At 41.0% G+C, this 22,521-nt stretch overlaps 1 protein-coding gene across 1 annotated transcript; it reads left to right on the top strand.

Moving 5' to 3' along the window:
* The first annotated feature begins 446 nt into the window (after window positions 1-446).
* On the top strand, window positions 447-9,850 carry csrnp2 (cysteine-serine-rich nuclear protein 2). The gene is made up of 5 exons (XM_035657348.1): window positions 447-1,213; window positions 3,057-3,229; window positions 3,362-3,624; window positions 4,580-4,876; window positions 6,635-9,850. Exons 2-5 carry the CDS (start codon window positions 3,070-3,072, stop codon window positions 7,589-7,591), a joined length of 1,677 nt encoding a protein of 558 aa, XP_035513241.1. The 5' UTR covers window positions 447-1,213; window positions 3,057-3,069; the 3' UTR covers window positions 7,592-9,850.
* Window positions 9,851-22,521: the final 12,671 nt, after the last annotated feature.

The raw sequence follows: 22,521 nt of genomic DNA on the forward strand, positions 1-22,521 counted from the left end.
TTGTCTGTCCTCCTATTAATATTTGCAAAAAATTAAAATAAATGTGTTTTTAACAATATCCCTTAAATGTTGTTAAAGAAAATGTGACAAATTGTTTTTATTTATATTATTAAACACAGACAGCCTTTTCCCTTTTTTTTGCTGGACAGAAGTGGAGGCTTACAGACATCCACAGTCATTTTGTTGCCATGGAAACTAGCTGTGACAAGACAATAATGATGTAACATACTGTAAATAACACTGTGTCAAGATGCAGGTTTTATGTTTAAAACATCATCCGTGGCATGGTGCTGTCAAATGCTGCAAGTGTCCGCCTTTGCACAGTGTGAACAAAGAAAGTCCAAAAAAACCCCCAAAAAACTTCATTTCCCAGCATGCTCCGGCGCATGGCATGCCTGTGATGTCACAATAAGTATATATACGACTACAGGGAAGAATTTCTTCCTCCATTGTTACATTGTAACAAACGGGGCCGGGGCGAAACGGGGGAGGAAAAGGCGTCTTCTCGTTACAACGTTTGCAACATTTTAGGCACCGACCGGCTTAAAAAACCAAAAAACAAGCCAGTCTGCGTTAATGCGAGAAGACTGCGAAGAAAGCAAAGCCCGACTGAACCCGCCCCGGTGAGAAAAAGGATAAACCAACACAGATGTCAGCGGATTTCTCCATCGCAAGCGTTTGCAGGGCTTAAATCAGGAAGATAAGACGTTTTTAGTCTGTTTACGTTATTAACATTGCACCGAACAATGTTGGGGGAACAAATCGCAGGCGACCATACGACGTCCCTCTTCTTCTCCGCCGTCTGTCCTTTAAACTAGGGAGGCATGCAACGTTTCAATAAAACCCGCAGGTCTAACAGACAGCTCCTGCTCTCTTCGTGATCTTTTCACTGTGCAGAACAATGAGCGTGGAGTCTTAAAGTAGCCTCGTATAGTCGAGATAGACATAAAAAAGTGTTGCAAATTGACAGTCACGCAAAGCTTTTAAAAGCCAGATCACTTTGGGGTCGCCGTTGCTCCACGGTTGCAGTCTGGATAGTCGGTTTAAGGGGATATTCGGTTTTGGCACACACACACACACATAAAAAAGAAAGGGAAAAAAAGAAAGAAAGGGGGCATCTCATAGGGCGTTAAAAGATTGATGTGCAGCTCACATTGGGAAAGGGAAACGACCTACGAGTTGGTTGGAATAAGGGTCCCTGTTTCTGCCCCAGGTAAGAGGGTTTAGTATTTCAATAACCGGGCGGTTTGCCATTGTGTATGTGTGTGTATGTGTATGTATGTATGTGTGTGTATAAAAATGGGGAGAGCTGGTATACTGGAGAGAGAGAGATAGAGGGAGAGAGAGAGAGGGCGGTCGAGTCTTTGCCTGTCAGACTGATAATGTCCAACCTCCCCCAGCACAGTCTGGTCAGTTGCTGCATGCATACACAGTTAAACAAATATATCAGCAACACTGCATGTCCCTGGAGGTAAATACACCGTGGAGTCACAATGGGCTGTTAGCACACTGTAGCTTGCTGTCCACACTGTCCAACTGAGAGGTTGAGTGAGTCAGATTTTCATATGTGAAATGAGCCCCTCTGCTCTGTTTGGCCCATTTATACTGGAGTCCCCCAGGTGGAAAATCCAGTTCACATTGATGCTACAAGCATCTTTACTGAACATTTGTTCCTCGCAGCCTCTTTCAGGGGTGTTAAAATAGGTTAAAACCTCCTTCCAAAGAGGCACGTAAAGAAAAAATCCATATGAATTTGTTGGCTGCTTCAGTGATCTTTGCACAGTAGCGTCACAGACAGACAACTACAGCAGACAGACAGCTACAGCAGACAGACAACTACAGCAGACAGACAACTACAGCTCATCATTTATGTTTGAGATATCGCATCCCATGTTAGGACTTAGATGATAAAGTGTCCTCCTATCCCGGTGAAATCACTCTGGCTGCAGCAGTTGTTTCATTATTCACTATCCACAGAGCAGCTCCAGGATTTGTCTATATGACATCATCACTACATCATCTTCCTGTTTAGCTTAAAGACAAACTAGGCTGTACAATATTGTAGAAATGTTACATATATTTATATACTTAGGACAGGTTTTTCCCTGTGAGAGCTTTAATAATGGCTCATTTGGAGCTGTGCCATCAGGAATGAAGGTGCAGCACGTTGCTGTTAGTGGGATAGTAAACTATTAATTAGCTCTTGAAGTGCCTTATTCATAGAGAATACTAATATAATAACCTTAAGGTATATATTTTTACACGGACACTGTCTTTATGGAATAGTGTGCGTGTTCATTTATTTGGATTATATCTTCAAAATATAAAACTTTGTGTGATGAAGTTTGACCGCAGACATTTAGGGCTTAACATAACATATCGTAAGACACATATTCATCTGCTCTCATTCACCTTGTTTGACCTCTCCCCGCCGATGTGATTAATTAGCTTCGGCCTTCAGATTCGCTCGCATCGATCCCCCTCTGCGGTGTTTATGGCAGAATTAAGAGAAACAGAAGAGTGCGAAGCCATGGAGATCATTTGCTTCAAGGCTCTTCGCATAAACCCGTGCTTGCTTGCCTAGTTGCCATGGTGACGTATTTGGACTTGATGATTTCAAAGTAGGATTTCATGTGAGATGTTGGGGGGGGCGAGGCTGGGGGCTGGGGGGGAGGCAGAGGGAGGAAATGATGGAGCTGGAATACAGATGAAAGGAGACAGAACCAAACAGCTGATGTCACCTTTTAGTTTCTGTGTCGGTGTTGGGAGCTGACCTTACACAGGAGCAATTTAACACGAATGATCCAGTTCAGTTTCTGTGCGTGACAACAAGATCATTCTGTCTTTAAGGTGTTCAACTGGTAAACAAATATTACACAGCGCTACACACATTATCCACTCTGCCTCTCATTAATAAAAGTTTATTTTTTTTGACTTTCACAAATATCCACTTTTCCACATGTTTTGGTTCACAGTTACTGGTGCCGAGTGTTTTGACCATGGCTCAATGTGTGCTGCACTGTCTCTCTCTCTCTCTCCCCCCCATCTCCCATCAGACACCGAGTTTCCATGGAGGCAGGTTCGTCCCTCAGCCTCAAACGAAGATATGAAGAGGTGGACAACAGCTCTCCATTCTCTACACCTAAGGACTCCGACGATGACATCTCCAGCAGTGACAGCGCTGACAGCTGTGACAGCCTCAACCCTCCTTCCAGCACTGCATTTACCCGTAAGGAACAACAGGAGACACACGTTAAAGGCAATCCACTCTAAAACCCACTCAAACAGTTAATTAGCAAAAGTATTTAATTACTCATGTGTAACATCGCATCCCAAATCTCTTCCCTTTTCCACATTTCAGCAACCTCCATCCTCAGACAGCACAAGCCGTCACCGGGGGGGAAACGGGTACGCTTCGATGTGGTGACGGTGTATTACTTCCCCCGGCGGCAGGGATTCACCAGCGTGCCCAGCCAAGGGGGCAGCTCACTGGGCATGGCCCGTCACCACTCCTCCATCAGACACTACACGCTGGGCGAGTTTGCCCGCGAACAGGAAACGAGCCACCGGCACACGTTACGCCAGCACCTGCGCCAGGAGAAGCTCAATGCCCGCAAGATGAAGGTAGGTTTCACATTTTGTCAGGGACGGACTGATAAGTGGATGAGCACAAATCACCTTCTGTTCCAAGGTGCCTTGTTTTGGGTCAAATATATTTTTGGCATATGATGTCTTACAAAATGACATTTAGAATATTTTAGGGTACATTACTTTTTTTTCTTGTCTCTTGAAAAGCAAATGACATCCCCCATTTGCAAGTGCAAAGTACATTTACATAGTACTGTAGTACTGTACATTTGTAATGCTACTTATGATACATATGTAATATACATATATACATATGTAATATGTAATATATTGTAATTTTTGCTCCACTCCATTTATCTGACAGCCTACGTTACTAGTTACTTTGTATAGTGTGTGTAGTTTGGGACCCTTGTCACTTTTCAGATGTCTGTGAGTTGTTAGCAGGTCAGCCAAGGAGAAAAATCTGAAATGGTACAGGAAAAAGTAAAAAAAAATGTGTGTAGAACTGTTTTCCTTCTTCCTACTCTATTAATCATCTCCCCAGATTATTATGTGAGAGGGTGGAAGCACTGGACTAAGATACCAAAATGTATCTAAACTCCACTTGGACGGGCTACAACAGTAAAATGTTGCTTATGAATTGACTGAGCAGTCTTAGCAATCTAACCATGGAATATACATGTATAATAACAGATCAGTTACAGGGCCAATTGTACTACAAAAGTACTTTTTGGTGATATTACTACTTACTACTTTACTTAAGTAGGAATTTTATTGCAGAACTTTCACTTTAAATAGAATATTTTTTACATTGTTGTATTGTTATTGTACTTAGTTAGTACTTTTTCTAACACTGTCAGTTTGAAAGTTCTTGATTAAGTTAAGTTCCAGATAAAACAGTTATTGAAGTCTCACTCTTTATGATAATTACTCACTTGAACTCTCAATAGGAAATCAGTCTCTTATTGTCTTCCCTAACTGTCGTCCACAGCTGACACGGAACGGCACGGTGGAGTGCACTCAGGCAGACCTGCTGACTCTGGAGGACGTATCAGATGAGGACCTCGACGTGGACGGGGTGGAGGTGGATGACTGTTTCTTCCTTCAGCCACTGCCCACAAAGCGCCGCCGAGCCCTCCTCCGAGCCTCTGGCATCGCCCGCATAGATGCGCGGGAGAAAGCTGAGCTCAGAGCCATCCGCCTCTCGCGGGAGGAATGTGGCTGTGACTGCCGCCTCTACTGCGACCCTCGCCACTGCGGCTGCAGCCAGGCTGGTATTAAGTGCCAGGTAAGGGTTGTTGGCTTGTCTGTGCACAGGAAGAAGAGAGCCACTGTGCAGTTTCTTCAGTGCTCAATACAATGCGCACCTTGTATACTATATTTGACGCATTTTTAATTTGAAGTCACGTGCAATGAAATCTTTTGTCACAGAAGGAAAAATATAGACGTAGATAATAAAATTGATGAATTCCATTTAGCTGCTTCAGTTTCAGGGTCCTTGTATTGTACATGTTGGCTCGCTGTCACACTGTCATGGCTTACTGGGACACTTGAATACAACAGAGGCATCATCAGTGTTATTACTAAGACCGGTGCTTTTCCTACTATGACAAATCAACATGTCTGCTGTCAAAAATACCTATTCTTTTCATTTTAAGCAAATATTTGTTAGACTGTACCGTCAGCTACAGTTTAGTTCAGTATCTATGCCAGCATGAGATAATAATGCTTAATTATTCTAGTGACACTATTCTTATTGTTTGAAGTCTGTCACCTTAGAAAGTGACTGTGTAGATGAATTAAGTTCCTGCAGCACTCCTGCTGTTTTATTCTGTTTGCTGGCACTTGAAAATGGTCACTTTCTCTGCCTTCTATTTGTTGAAATTCAGTGTACTGTATTTTCCAGTATTGGCACCAAGAATATCTCTACTTTAAAGAGAACAGCCCAAAGGAGCCTCTGTGCCTATGTACAGTAGTTCTGACAGATTTAATGGTTCCAATTTGTTAAAATAGCCTAAATCAGCAATCATTAGTTGTTTTTGTTCTTGTTAGGAATATTCTATTCAAAGCATTTCTGTGTGATACAGGACTGCAGCCTGATCGATTCATTGAGATTGAAATGCAATTTACTGCACTGATGCAGTGAATCAATCATTACACCATCTTCTATTTGTACAGCTCATTTCCTTTTTTTCGATTTACTGAAATTAAATGATTAACATGTTGGTACATTCAGAATATTACGATGCTTTTACTTTTTTGTGCATGTCTGTGTCCTGACAGTGACTGATCAGAGTTTAAATAGAATTTAAAGTATTAAAATGTATATATATTTAATTTTTGTCTATAAAGATAGAGCATTTAACATTAAAGGCTGTATCTCTCTGTACCTGTATTATTTAGAACTACAATAAGTCGATTAATTGATTATTCGTTTCACAGAAAATTAATTGGCTACTATTTTGATAATTTATTAATACTTTTCAAGCAATAATACCAAAAATGTGATGGGTCCAATGTTCCAGCTTCCCAAAAATGTGCCGTAATGACGTCACCATCTAGGACAGTAAAATAATAAATGTGTCATAGTCAGTTCTAAATGATAGTGAAGGGGTCCCTTAAGGAAAAATGTTGGGAACCACTGATCTAGGAAATTGTGATTTCTTTGACTAATTTATTGTTTTATTTGCCAATTGATTCATATAAAAAGTAATAAGGAAAATAATAGTTAGTTGCAGCCCTGGTATTTTGAATGTTAGAAATAGTGTGTTTAACTTCGTGAATGACCTTTCTCTTTTCTGGTTACATTTTGTACAAGTACAACTATATCTCAGTCTGAATAATTACACAGTAACCAGATATTCTCTTGGTTGCCATGATATTTTTTCCTTGATATACTTATCTCAGCATGTGTGTCATCTGTCTTTGTTCTTTGCACAACAAACAAACTCTTACGTAACCTAAATAATAATTATGTAAATGAGTCAGTAAATTCAAAGTGTTTAGTCTACCCTTTCCTGTTTGAATTACCTCTGCTCGTTCCCAGGTGGATCGAATGTCCTTCCCATGTGGCTGCTCCAGGGATGGCTGCGGCAATGTAGCAGGCCGCATCGAGTTCAACCCTCTGCGTGTCAGAACTCACTACCTGCACACCATCATGAAGCTGGACCTGGAGAAGAGGAGGATGCTGATACAGGGGCCTGGGGACCAGTATGGTGAATCTGACCCATTGTCCTCCCCCTCCTCCACTTGCCCCACTTCTCCGGACTTGTCTTCAGTCGCTGGCCTGGACTCTGAGCTCGAGGAGAACGAGGTGCAGACAGTGGTGGAGGTTCAGGATCTCCTGGCAGAGCAGGACATTCTGGAGCGAGAGAACGAGACAGCTGTGTTGCACCTGCAGAGCGCGGAGGAGCAGGAGAGGAGGGAGAGGGAGGAGGCAGAAGGGGAGGCAGTGCAGCAGGAGCTGGGTGCAGGAGGTCTCACAGAGCAGCCTCTCTGCCTCATGCCTGGTGCCTTGGGAGGGGAGCTGCCCGAGCAGGCAGAAGTGCCAGGAGTGGAGCAGGTCCTTTTGCAGGGGCCGTTCCCCACAGGGGCCACGGTGCTGTGCATCACTGACAACCAGGAGGAGAGCCCTTCTGACCTCCTCAAAGACTCCACCTCTCTGCTCTACTATCAGCTCAGTCCCATAGAGCCTGGAGCCTTTGAAACCCTGCCCAGAGCGGAGGAGGCTGAACAGGAGGAGCGCCTGGTGAGAGAACAAGATTCAGGAGGAGACGAGTGTGTGGAGAGGAAACAAGAAGGAGGAGAGGAGTCGAAGAATGATAAGCCTGAAGAGACCACCTGCAGGCAGAGTTTGGGCAAGTCCTTGACCAATGTGATTCTGTGCTCAGAGGAATATGAGGAGGAGAGGCCCTCGAGTCCCCAGCTGAGCTTCCCTGAAGAGCGGTGCCAACGTGGGTCCTGCTTGGAGGGAGAAGTAGATCCACTGCCTCCTGAAGTTTAATTCTAGCTTCTCTGCAGATATTTTGCACAATAGCTTCATCTAAGATGAAAAATTACACATTTCACCTTTATTACTGCTATCATCAAGAATGATTACAGGTTGCAATCTATTGTAGTGACTGTCATTGATTTAGGTGGAGAATGAGCTTGGGTATTACAATACATGAGGATGGGGGAGGGGGGTGCTGAAAGCACATACAGATCACTCCCCAAATGTAATATGGATGCAGTTACAAGGCAACATTGTACGTAATTCTGTTAGGGGTAATGAATGCGGCCTTAATGGAAAAACATAAAAACACTTGTGTGTAGGAGTCATTTGTCGATGAGAAAGTACAGCAAGTAGTGCTTTGTTAATTTCCAACGCAGCAAACAGAAAAAAAAAAACAATGTGTGAATGCTGACATAAGCCTTTTGTTTGGTAATGTATTAAGGTATTAACACTAAACACAAATTGTTTTGCAGTGTGCAAGAAGCTGGTGTATTTAGATACTTGCTGGCTCACTTTCCATTACAGCAAACTTGTGCTGTAGTCAAGCCAAATGAAGGCCTCTGATAGCATCCTCCGCTGAAAATAGACCTAATAATCCTGGAAATACTTGTTTTTGTGTACTGTATATGCATTTGCAAAAGTGCAAGACAGAGCCGAGGTTGCTGCTTTCTTGATCTGTATGCACATTGTGAACTGAGGGCAGCGAGTGTTGTGGCTCTGCTGTTATGAAGGTAAACCAACACTGAGCAGCAGACTAGCACTGGCCTTAGTTGTTGCTCTTGCTCACCTTGAGCTGCTCGTGCAAATGCAGTCGATTTGTCAACAAAAACCTAGTTTACCTGTAGTTACAATGCCTATGATATTATTATTTCTTTGAGTAATGTGTCTTTTGTGGATTAGATACTGTTGATTTGAAGTCATCACAGTCTTTTTTTTTCTTCTTTTTTTTTCTTTTTTTTGAGTGAAAGGACATGTTATTTCTTTCATACTGCTACACTGTAATGCCATGTAGTCAGTCATGTCACTATGAAATGCCAGAACAGACCCATGTCGTCTCCTCTTTTAATGAGTTATACTGTAAGGAAGAGATGATTCTGGCTCGTGTCAAATTTCATATTAAGAAGATAGCATTTAAAGAGTTAAAGAAAATAACAGCCTGTGCTGTTGAAAGTAGTTATACAAAATGATGTGATGTTACTAATTTATGAAACAGATTGACAACAACCTGAATTTGTATATTTTATGTTCAATCTGTACAGTATGTGTGTGTGTATGAATACTTTACATCTGTGTGTCTATGTGAGAGAGAACGTAGTATGCATCTGTGTATGCATGCACATGTGTATGTACTGTATTATGAAAAAGGGGGGAGGGTGGGAGTGTATTAGTGAGGATACATATTTTATTCCTGAAAGGTGCTGATGTTACAGATTTACAATTCACTGATTTCTCTCCCTACCATCATGAGAAATATGATTTCATGGAGATGTTTCTTGATGACTGATGTAAGAAGTAAAAGGGTTGGAGAGCCTCTTGTAGGAACGCAATAGCTACTGCACTGCAAATCATTAATGTGGCGGTTCTGGAACGAGGTGTTTTGTCATTGAGTATGTAAATGCAATCGTATAACACTTCTGGTCTTTAAATGTCTTTTTTAAGCTGTGTCTGATTAATACTGATCTGCGTAAGTGTGCCGACTCTTCTTACACAAAATCAGTCCTTTGTTTTGTTGCCTAAAATTACAGCTGTTGCTTTCGGTAACACAGGATGTGCTGCTGTGTATGAGACGTCTGATGTATTTCTTTGCCTTTTTTTATTGTCTTAATATAAATCTACTTACGAGTTGCACCAAAGCAGTGGTTTCAAACCTAATTAAACGATGCTTTCATCCATCAGATTTTAACAAAGCAGTCTCCTGTAGTTATTGTGAGGCTGTAGATTTATCGTGGCCCTTTGTGTTCGCGTGACTTGCCTTGACATAGTGCCATCTTTGAAGTGATGATGATTACAAGCTGCCTATTGTTGAGCTTTTGTCCTTGGCTTTCTACTAATAGACTTAGGTTTGGGATCACTGCATCAAATCAACTCCACTACACTATGTGATTGTGTGCTTCTCTGTGCGAAAGGGGTGTGTGATTGTTGAAAAGACCAACAAGTTTAGACTTCATCTAAAAGCTGTGAGAGCTACTCTCATGCTAACTGTTGCCTAAAGTGGACAAAAAGGTTTTTTATACAAAAATAAAAACAATAAAACACTCATTTTAAAAAGGATCAAGTTTTATGTGTGTTGTGTTGATTTTAGTAGGTCATAAATCTTTATTTCACATGATCACAAGAGTTAAAAACTACAGATCTGAGGCTGCCATTGGCCTTTTTCCATGACCTTCATTTGGCTGGATAGGGACATGATATCAATCATTTATTCACAAAATATCCCATGATGATTTTTACTGTTCTCAATACTATAACAGAGGAAGCTTTCAATATAACATATTTTAACTGAAAAGCAGTTTGGGTTGAAATTAGCTCCAAAGCAATTATGTTTCATATTATGTATGATTTTGAAATAAAGAAGAAAAATTACTTTATATGGTTTTATAATTTGTCCTACTGAAAGCGGGAACTTAGTGTTTATCTGTTTTGTCACTCCAACCATTCACTGCAAACGGATGTGACAGACCTAAGACTGTGTGAAAACTGTACATAATGTTTAGTCACTAAAGGGAGAAAATGGGAAGCCTTTGTCCTTATTCAGACACTGGAGGTCATGACAAAGGCTGTCTGTTGGATGCAGTGTAACCTCTGACCACTAGATGGCAGCATAAACCCAGTGTATTCCTCCTAAACACAACGTGCAGATATCTGTCACATATAAGGTTCATCACAGCAGTTGTTCCGGAAATCCAAGGCTGTACATCTTATCTGTTCCACTGAATCACCACTGGAGATATAATCATACCCATTTATAGGTCATCTCTCGATGTGATGCGAACTTGGTAAAATAACGACAGCCTCTTTCATACCCCAGTTTTCCACTCTCACTGACCTGGCTCCAGATTTCTCTGGATGATCAGTAGCAGCAAGTCATTTTCCGAATGTTATCTTACAGCTTACACGGGGCCTATCACTTTTCACTGGGTATAACAACTGATTGTGGAAGCCAAAATATTTGCTCTCTTTTCTCTTCAATAGAAGGAAGTCGCTAGCTGGGGAAAGTGACACAATGTCTACCCTCTATTCCCCTCTGGCCCGAGCCAGAAGTGGCTTCTTAAGAGCGGCCTTTCGGCAGTGTAACCCACATCGCTCTGAGGTCTCTGCTCTGGGATGCAGGATGCAGGCTTGCTGCTCTGACATTTACTTCCCTTCAACTAGCTTTGCAATCCAAATACTGATAACTCTGGTACAAATAAACAGTCACATCAGTGGTTGTGACAATTCCTTTAAAATTTCTGTTATCTTAGATACATTGTTTTTTTAAAGGGCTCTCCACCAATTTCGAGACATCATCAGGATTATTTTTTTAAGATTGGGCTTGAAGACAACACATTTATAATAGAAACTTCCGTTACAAACTGCGAGTGGGTTTTCAACACAAAGGCCTTTATTAGGTGGGGAGGGTCTAACAAAAGATGTTGAGTTGCATTATGGGAAGTGTAGGAGCCAGTGTTTTGGAGCTCTTGACTCACTCTTAAAGTCAGTATCTCACCCTCTGCTGCTTCAAAGTTGACAATTCAGTCTTTAATGTGTCTCTTGCAAGTTTCTCAACTGCTGAGGTGAAAACTTAATTGCTGGTGCACCCCTTTAAGTTCTTTTAAGTTACCTAATTAAAATCCATCTACTCTTCTGTGCCAGTCACTGTGTGTTTGTTTGTATGTATGTGTGCCATTATTGAGTTGGCCAACATTCTGAGAGTGGGCCCACACACATAAACAAACACCACAAACATGCAGAAACAAATTACCTCTGGAACAATTGTGGCAGCAGTCCACAGCTCAGAAAACTATGCATCATCTGTTTAACCTTTCCGGCCTCTAACTTTCTATTGTTCTACCTCTGCAATGGCCGGAAGGACTCAGCTGGGCTTGATAGTTTCAGGGCTGATGATGGAGCCCATCACTAGCCTGTGGAAAGATTTTGAGGACACATTAAAAAAACATAATAATCAGAGGAGAAAATGGCTCCCACAGTCGTCTCAGATCGTGTTGACAGATGTGCAAAATCACCAGCTTTATCTGGGCTTTAATTTTACTGTTGTGACTGGACAGAGCCATGGAGAGCAACTGGGCATTAGGAGTGACGTATATGAAATGGAAAGTCGCCACACCACCTCACTCCAGTCTACCAGTCTGAAAGTGCTGCTCCAGCGCCTGGAAAGAATGCTCCCTCTTCCCCACTCTCTCTGTGACGCCAGCGCTATGGCATCATTAGCCCTTTACCGAAACCAATTCCTTTTAAATGGCACTATTCATAAAACTGGCTCATGGTATTTTCACTACTCTCCCCTGCTCCTCACATGCTGGCTGAACTGAGGAGGGAAATCCAGACCCTCAGAAACAAAGTTCATTCCGTGTGCTCAGGAGAGAGGATCCAAATATCCTTCTGAAAGCAGGAAGAAAGAAACAATGAGGACAGTAAAAGTCAATGCAAAAAAAACTGCAAAAACTTTCTCTTTGCGCCCATCAGTTAAGTGAGATTTTCTCCCTAAGCTTGTCTACTTATTTGGTGCCTACATGCAAGACTTCTTTCTCTCTTATAGTCTCTGGGCTCTATGTCATTCTATATTTTATCCAGGGATGCATTTTTGGAATAGTGTGTGTATGTATGCATGCAAGGATGCCTCGAAGCAGTGATTTTTATTTCTCACATTGTTTCATTTGAGGGATTTTTAGTCTCGAGGACATAAAATAATCCAGTAGTAAAAAGCAGGAAAGAATTTGAAAAATAATACATTTTGTGGAACATAAATGGTTTTTTTAATCCTCTTTTCATCCATCATAAGGCAACCCCTTAGATTTATCTTAGTCCCGACCCGGAGGCAGGAAGCCATAGTAGCCTTGAAGGGTTGGTTGACTCAAAAAAAAAGAGAAATGAAGACAGAAATAAATATTGAAAATTAAAAATTCAACAACAACACATGTTCTTTCCAGAAACAACATCCCATTCGGTCTGAATACTCCATTAAATGGCCTCTGAATGTTTTTACAGTACCGGGGTCTGTCGTTTTTGTATGAATTAAACAAACAAGATAATGTTAGTGAGCTTTAGAGGTGCTGGTGAGTGGATTTTGTAACTGTTAGACGTAGAACATAGGAGAAATCAGATGAAAACTGCTGATGCAATTGAGTGAAGGATTCATTTCTTCTTTTGTACAAATCTTTCATGGATTTGTGTTTTGTCTAATTAGATTCTTTGAAACCATTTCCATGACAACTTCGCTCCTGCACATTACAGGGACTACTTTCTCAGTACAAAACTAGCTCCAGTGAGAACTAATTACACCAAGATATTACTTGAGGTTATCCTGTAGAAAAGATATTAAATCATCATTAACACCACCAAAATCCTGTTTTGTGTACGTGTAACAGAAACAGGTAACAGCGTAACAGGTTGTTATGATTCATTGGTGACAGTCAACTCTCTAGCATTTGAATGCAGTCCGAGTTTGCAAGGACACACTGAAGCCGAAACTCAAAGGTTTTTATTATGACATCAAGCTCTGGGTATAAGATGGCACCGCCAGAACAAGCAAAAAAATGAAACTGAATGAAAGCAAAGTATGGCAGCCAAGCAGAGCGACTCCCAGCAGAACCAGAAAAACAGCTGTGTGTCCACAGCTGCATGAAATATGGTGTGTCTTGTATTGAATGCTAGTCCCCAAGGACATGTTCGTCATTGTTACAGCCAAGTTCCCTAACAACAACCCTAAAACACCATATACTATGGAAGTTACTGAAAAAACAGCATGTAGTTTCTGTGCATGCTTCCTTGTGGGTTTTTTGATGTTACATGCTCTTGCTTCCTTTCAGTCCTGTAATAAAAACCATCCCATTAGCTAAGCAACTGGCTGTGTGCCCAGCCCTCCTTGAGGTGGAAGTTTAAATATCTATATACTGACATAGTTTCTTAACAACAACCAGTGGGTAACCTCACGTGAATGTTTTCTATCTAACCCAAGAAGAGAAAAGAGGTGACTTCATATCAGAGGTATCTGGAGAAAGGAAACCGGCTGAATCTTCCATGACCCTTGAAGCTTTGAGGATATGTTTAATTTAGGTAAACAAATAGACAATCTTCACAAACTGTTCGCAAACTATTAATTTGGTGAAAGTGGTGAGTAATTTTGGTTGTTGACTGTCTTTGCTTGTTTGAGTTTTCTTCATGATTACTTCTGTTTTTTACTGGCAACTGAATAGTTACATTACAGTAGAGGACATTAACAGGACAAAAGGTGGCAAGGTTCAGGGACTGGTGGATGAATAATGATATCCCCTTGGTGTGGTGATATTATGTCATTAAAATAATGTTGTTGCAATATTACATGACAATGCAGTTCATGCTCTCACTACCCAAACCACATTCTAGCAGCAAGGCTCTAGGGGATGGCACTGCCGGTAGGTTGGTCCACTGTTTTATCACACACTGATATATCTACAAAACCTTTAGTTGGACTGCCACAAAATGTGGTACAGACAGTCATGGCTCCCACCAAGCATTGTAATAACTTTGGTGATTTCTCTAGCTCCACCATGAAACATTTGTGGTTTTAGAGAAATGTCTCAACAACTATTGGATGCATTGCCATGAAATTAGCTACAGACATGTCTGTTCCCCTCAGGAGGAATTGTAGTAAAATAGGTCAAAATGAATTGAAAAAAATGAAATGAAAAAAATTTCTTTGTCCAATTTGGACCTTAAAAAACCTTTGTTCACATCAGCCTCAACTGTATTTTGTGTTAAAGCTGCAAGAACCAGAGAAAAATGATGAACCCAACATTGACATCAACCTTTAAGTTGATATGGCAAACTTGTGAGCAAACAGTGCTTATTTACACATCCTGCAGTTATGGAGCAACATTATCATTCATTTAGAGTCCTGTTTGTGTCCAATATTCACTCTCATTTAGCTCTGTTTTGGTCTCTACCATCTCCTGAGAGAAATATCTTGCTCTTTAGGTGCTTAAAGCGCCACTTTGCTTACCATCTAGACTCTGACTGTCACTGTCTGCCATTTGATGCTTTTTCACTGAAAACAGCTGCATGTTGTGGTCAGAAACAATGCTATGAGAATGGCAAGAGTGAACAAAAACAGTAAAGTTTCAGGGCAGACAGCAATGCCAACATCAATGAGCAAAAATCTGTAAACTACAAGTGACCCTTTCACATTGATTTTGTTATTATTTAAAAAATGGATTATAGCTGCTTTAAGTTCTAGCTGCTTTGCATCTTTCAAAACAGTATCAAAGTCTGAGAATGGAAAACAAAGAAGGAAAGCAAAGTGTTTAAATTGTGTTTTAACACGTGCCTTTGTCTAAGTGCGCCCTAGAAAGGCTCCACTTTCTAACAATGCTGTTAAACTTTTTTCTGCTCTTGATCCTCAATGCTGCTGTCGCCTCGGGCTCACATGATCAATAGCATGTTTGTGGGGGTCAGACTTTTTGTTGTACAAGTGGTGGGAATAAGAGGGATATGTGTTTTTGGAAATCTGGGAAAGGATGTAGAATCACTTCCTGTGTAGGCCTATGTGCCCTATTCCCTGATGGACAATTAAGTGAATCATGTAGAAGTCCCCTGCTTATGGCAAATGTCTAACCCCCATCACGGCAGGCCAGTCACTTCTCAACCTTAATTAATACCATATTCCTACAGTACTTTTTGTGTTTTTCTCTTGCTTGCATAAAACTGGTGGTGATAGTCATTCCCAGCAGGAGTTATAGTAGTTCAGTTTTCAGTAGCGGTCTTGTATATTGATTGTTTTATCCAAATGACCTCATTTCCTGTAACAAAGGGGTTCACTGGTCTACCTGTAAAAACAATGCTTTGCCCTGTCGTCTCTGCGGGTAAGAGTTTCCATACTGTGTGTACTGGGATACTTTTTTCCCCCCTCTCATCACCCTTGGTGTCATGGAAACATGTATCCACAGGCGCGTGTGTGTGTGTGTGTGTGTGTGTGTTAGGGAAGGGATGTTGGAGGGTGGAGGTTGCTTTCCATATGTGGAATAATCTGAAAGGATGGAGTTACGCAGGAAATGTGCCGCTCAAGGTTACAGGTGCAATTTAATTTGAAGCTGATAAGAAATCTTGTATTTTGGCTAACTGCTTCGTATTCCTTGTAATGGCAGTGATTGGAGTGATTAAAGTGATGAAATAAAATATAAACATTTTATCACAGATTTTTTGTTAACCCCTTAGGTTCTCTTAGAGGAACCTCTGGATTTTATTTCTGGAACATTTTCTCTCATTTGGTAGGTATGTCAGAGGTGTCACCCAACCAGCAGCGGCATGTATATAAACTTGCATAAACAACAGGATTTTCAAGGCACCACCGTTTCTGTTTAAATAAATGGTTTGCTATCTTTTGTTGGGTCTGTACGCGCTCCACATTTTTGTGGAAAAAAAACAATTTGTGCTTAAATTTTGCAGCTTCAAATTCACAAATGCTTCAGATACTAAGGTCACATATTATCTCCTAACTGCCATTAAGAAATACTTCACCTACTAAATATTTCACCCATCCTAAAAGTAAGGGAATTTTGTCATACACAAATGCTATTTTTTACCTGCTGTGTCACTGGTGTCATTGTGTGCTGGGAATCAGGGCCTGTTCTTGGGTTAATGCTGGGAAGACAGGCGTAGCGTGAGTCCAACAGGTGATGGGCTTGATGGAGGGGCTTGTCATAACACTGCAGCGCTTCATCACTTTGGAACTACTGCTGAAAATTAATTACGCATCAGGGATGACTTCAGAACATTATTTATAGCCTCTCTGTAGGGTTTCAGTGGAAAGAGGATCCCCTCAGAGAGAATGGAAGTATCAGAGTATCCGAGGCCTCTCTCTAAGAATAAACTGCACGCCTGGACCCTGAGCAACATCCCTTTGACTTGTGGAATAAACAAAGTAATGTGAGGTCATTGAGAGTTTGGCTTTTTAAAGATCTGCTCTGCATCTGTGAGCTGATGTCAAGTTTTAAATGTTAGCAATCAGTAACAGATAACAGATCGGTTTAACCAAATGAGCATGAGGTTAAGCTTTTTAATGCTCTGGAATGCTGAATTGATCTTAGTTTCTGGGTCATTTTTTAAGTTTATCTCAGATAAATCACTGAAAAGCAAACCAGGTGCAAAATAAAGACAACAGAAAGAAACCTACTTCACTATTATCAAGTGTGCTCATGATCTAAAAGACGATGTTGCTGTGACATCCTTTCTGCAGGATTCAGAAGATGTCAGTACTGGCATGCAGAGTCATCTGAGCTATGTAAACTGGTAAAGAGGGGAGATTATGTGGCAGCAAGACGGCAGAGTTAAAAGGTCACAACACTGCTGAATGTCAATTTGATCTCCGTCTTCTCCCTTTAATGACCAGACAATACCAGCTGCTCCCAGAGAAAATGTTATGGTTCAGCACTTCTATGAGATGTGATGGCTTTCCCACCGGCCCCTCAAAGGGAATCACAGAGAAGTCTGGTTTCCAGGGATCTTCATTTGTCTGGGTTTTTAAGAGTTAACTGAGACTGATGAGGCGTTCCTGAAAAACATCAGAGGACTCTGCTGTGATCTTGGTACAGATTTACTTCACTCCCATGTCAGACAGCATCCTGGGAGCTGCTAGAATATTTCAATAGAAACTCAAAACGCCCTCCCTGAGATTAAGCTCCAGGGGAGAGAGAGGGAGAGGAAGAGAGAGAGTGAGAAAGAGATGAGGAGTTCAAACTGCCATAAATTCTTGGTGGAGTAACGTGAACTGGAGAGCAGCTAGATGGTTAATGATTAGAATATGTCCTGATACGCCTCATTTCACCCTCTGGTGCTGTTTCCCACAGGCCACCAGTTTTTTCCTTGAGGCTGTAGCACTGAAAAGTCATTGTTTGGTGTGGGCACAAACACTTAAATTAGATGCATTTAGTCTTCTCTTCCGGGCCTTATGACACTGTAAAATTAGATCTTTGCCTGTATATATTTTGGTGTTGGAGGCCCTTGGGGAATGTGTTTAGGAAGCAGGGGTGTTTTGGATATGTGAGTGGATACACTTAGTTTACGCTTTTCTGGGCAGAGGCCATGGCTTACATCCCACTGAGTGATGGGTAATGCCCATATTTCATATCCTTGGCTGAAAGATTTTTTCCTGTTATACTATAAAAGTGCTTTTCCTCTTTAATAGGTTGGTTTGACTTATGATTTAGCCAAAGTGCCCTTTAAAGGGTCGGTTTACCATAATTATGAAAAACCCTGTTTAGTTGCCCACCTTCAGTGCTGTACTCATACAAGCAGTTTGACTGAGCAAACTCCATCTGCTGATGAAGATCATGCGATATGATCAAAAGCTGGACAATGAAGTGAAATTGTTTTGCAGAAACGGTTACTTTCATTGGAACTATTGTCTGCTACGTAATCTGTTTAAAGATCCCCTCCATACATGTATACAAATAGTCTGCTTGGAACAATACTGTCTGTCTGTTATGTGTTTTTCCACAAAAAAAGCATAATTTCTCCTTCTTCACTGTAAAGTCCATTCTCATTGTGCACTGGTGGCTTATAGACTTGTATATGTTTTATATATAGTTATAGTTAAGTTATACATAGTGGGCCAGTATTGACTTCCAAACTATTTGTGATATCTATCGTGCACACCACCCCTTACAATCTGATTTACAGTGAGCACAGAGAAACTGTCCACTTTCAGCAGATTAATGTAAAAACATCCTTCTAGAGTCTGGAGAGGGACTTCAACATGTTTGCTTTCTTGATGACAGCTAGAAGAGCGATACAGCTCAATTTATTTTTATTGCTAAATAAATTATGTGGAGGAATTTGCCTTGATACATTGGTGCATAAGAATCAAAATCAAGCATCATTGTGCCTGGCTGAGAAGTGGTTGAATGAAACGGCCCGTAAGACCTCAACATTGTTCTTGGTTGCAATTGAAATATAATTAAGTAAGTAACTTTGGACTGAGCAAGGCTTGCTGTTTCCCCCTGGTTCCTGTCGATACCATTAAGCTAACCGGCTGCTGCTGACTCTTGCTTTATATTTAGCATACAGATAAGAGGGGTATCGATTTTCTCGTCTAACTTTAGATAAGAAAGAATAATTGCATTTTCCAAAACGTCACACTATTCTTCCGATAGCTAGGTCTGCAGATCCAGAGTAACGGGCATGCTTTTAAAAAGACATGTTGCTGGTACAGTTTACCTCTCTTGTATTGGGCTGGAGGCAAAAGTCTGAGGAGAAAACCTGGACGAATTAAACCAAAACTAAGTGCATGGCTAAATATCACTGGAGATCACTGAACTGAACCTTCAAAGAGCACTTTTGCAAAATCATATTTACACACACACACACAAACACACACGTACAGTTCTCGTGCGGCCTGTGTTGGGTGTCACCAGATTAGAGGGTTCTGTAGTTTCTCACTGACATTAGACTCTGACCCTGCTTGCCTTTCTTTGCATTCGGGCCCCTTCATTAGGCTCCTGCAGAGTGTGGCCACTCACCCAGGGAAGGGGAGGTCATCTCCAAGCCTTTTACTAATCACAGCCTCCCCTCCCTCCTGAGCAGCCAGACCCCCTCATCAGCAGCTGGCAGGTGAATCAACGCGCTCTTTGTCGAATCACCTGAAGGTCTGTTTTCTCCCCCTGATTACGGGGTAAAAGCCAGTGAGTCAGAGAAGCACCTTTGTTGGGTTGTAACTAACAGCTGCTTCCCATTCATTACTTCAATGTTTTCTTTCTTTCTTTGTCATCGCAGGGGACTCTTGTAAGGCACGATTTTGTATTCATGTGGTTATTTATACTTGTGTGTTCACGTTTAGAATCAGGATAGGCAATCCTCCAATTTGTTTCTGTCTGTGCAATCCTGAATTTATGCTTGGCAAGGAATATGGGAAAATAATGAATTAGATCAAGATAAAGAAAGAATGATTGAGCTTCAGAGGGAGTAAGGAAACTGATGAGTGCAGGATTGTGACAGGTGATATATGAATATGGAAGGTTTAGGAACCCTTACCATTAATGCTTTAAATCACTGTTGGTGCAGGGTGTGTCCTTATTATAGAATAAAGGAAGTTAAAGCACCATGCTGTGCTAATGAGGGTGCCCGGTGCCTTAACCCAGCATGGGCACCCCTGCATGTGGAGAAGGTTGCGGGAAAATTGAGCTGCAGAGACAGGAAGTCCACAGGATCTGGACAGAGATCGTTTCCCTACCAGAGGCCCTGAGAAAAATGTTCCACAGTCTTAGAAAGTTAGGAAGTCATGAAATCTTTCATCTGGATGGGTGAGTCATCAAACAATGTGCATGTGTCGTACGAACTTAAGGAATAGCATTTTGGGAAACATGCTTATTCGTCGCTATGAAGCTGTATGATAAAGCTAGGAGCCAGTTAGCTTAGCTTCTCACAAAGACTGGAAACATGGGGAAGCAGCAAGTTTGGCTCTCTCAAAAGGTCACATAATGTGCCCACCAGCACCCCTTAAGCTCATGAATTAACATGTTTATCTTGTTTGTTTAATCCATACAAAAACAAAAGTGTAAGAGCTTTAAAGGTGCTGGTAGGCGGATTTTGTTATCTTAATGCGGACAGAGCCAGGCTTGCTGCTTCCCCTTGGTTTATGCTAAGCAAAGCTAACAGGCTTCTGGCAACTTCATATTTAGTATGCAGACATGAGATTGGTATCGACCTTTGCATCTTTTAGCAAGAAAGTGAATATAATAAACATTTTTCTTAAAATGTCAACCATTTGCCATTTTGGGAAGCTTTGACCCTTCATTTCACTTGGAAAAGTGGCCTCATATTTTTTTAGGCATTAAATAGAGCATTAAATCTGTTGAAATCTCTTTTATCCTTTCAAAAGAAAATTACATCTCAAACTCACATTTAATGTTTTAAGTAATTATGGCAGGATAATCAAATAATAATATAATCAATAAAAATGACCAATTCCAAATGTGTGTTAATGGATAGAAAGTGGTTGGGTAGATGTTGTGATACTCTGTGTGTAGTTCCAGTTAACACAAAATGGTAACTCCTTGACAAATGACCCAAAAATGAATCAGCTAAACGATAAGTGAGAAAGATGTAACCTCAAAGTGACACTGACGTGATGATGAAACACAGGAAGAAACACACCCTGATATTTAGTTGGCTTTGCCACCACCGCAGTGAGGATGTTTCACACACTTTTTTTTAGTGTCCAAGGGGTTCAAGTGAGCAAGACTGGGTGACAGTGATTATCATTGTGTGCTTATGTGGAAAACACACAAATACATTTACTGAGGACAAAAGATTTTTGTTTGCTTAAATTACATAAAGTATTAATTGAGTGGTAATACCATCACTAACAATTATTTACGTGCTTGTGTCATACACACTGAACTGTGCTGAACAGAAATATTTTGCAATGATTTTGCATCATAAAACATGTTATTTGTAAAATAGGGAACTTTTTCTTTCATTTCCCCACCCTCACAGTTAAGGAAGGAATAGTTTTAACGTTTTGGGAAAGAGGCGTATCCGCTTTCTTGCTTAGATTTGATGTTAAGATCAATACCACTGTCATGTCGGTCATTGAGTATGGAGCTTGGGCCAGGGCATGGTTAGCTTAGCTTAGCATCAAGACTGAATGTGGGAGAAACAGCTAGCCTGGCTCTGTCGAAAGTAAAAAAAAATCCACACACTTACACTTTTTAATTTGTTTATAGGTGCTGGTTAGTTATTTTGTTACCTTTGAAGAGAGCCAGGCTAGTTGCTTCCTCCTGTTTCCATTCTTTGTGCTAAGCTAACCCAACCAGTTGCTGGTGTTCAGCTTCATATTTACCACACAGGAATACAGTATCAAATCTCATTAAAGCAAATGTGAATTTCTCAAAATGTCAAAATTATTCCTTCAAGTATTCTGTGTACATTTCTGATGGTAGGCCTGAGTTCCCTTTTCTCAAAAGAAATTTATGAGCAAGCAAATGAGAAAGTTTTAGAGCTATCAAGTATGTTTGGAAATAAACAACAGGAAGAATCAGCAACCTTATTCCAGGAAGTCACTGTGCCTTATCAAGATATAGTTATAGCACGTAACTCCCTGTAAAACCACATTTGCTTGCATCATCGATTTGTGCGACTCAGCACAGTCTCCCTAACAAACAGACGTTTCTTGAACTCAACCTTCAGACGCTGGAAGTGAGTAGGAGTGTAGTCACAGACACAGACAAAGTTCTGCATCCTTGTACTTGTTGTTGCCAGCTGTTTTTGTTACCAGACCTCATTTAACAATGCATTCAGTTGTGTTATCAACAGATGATCTGTGTGTAAAACTTTTTATGTGGTAAATATCAGCAAAGAAAGTGCAGACCACCCTCAGATCAGTGGTAATGTGGTTAATAAAGACACTCCAGATCCCAAGAGTGAGGAACAATTGGCTGTTGTTCTTATGAAGTTACTGTTCCAGCTTGTCTTGCTTGAGTTTCTCTGTGATGTGGGGTGAGAAAGAGGTTGGTATCAGTTAATCATTTCAGTTGTCAGTGCAGTTTCTTTTTGCTCCTTGAGAAAGACACACATGTTTGTCCTGGTATCACCTCAAATCTGCTCATATCAAAAGGTATTTTCAGAGAGATGGGAACACCTGGTGGATCGAGCTCAGAGGAACCACATGGCACCTGTGGAATTCATCCTCCTCACCTGCTGCCAGGGTGAGGAGCGTTCAAACACTTGGATGAAGTCTGGACACTGAG

This window comes from Morone saxatilis, unplaced genomic scaffold (assembly GCF_004916995.1).
Source record: "Morone saxatilis isolate NCDOM2014 unplaced genomic scaffold, NCSU_SB_2.0 Contig15, whole genome shotgun sequence".
NCBI classification, from domain to species: domain Eukaryota; kingdom Metazoa; phylum Chordata; class Actinopteri; family Moronidae; genus Morone; species Morone saxatilis.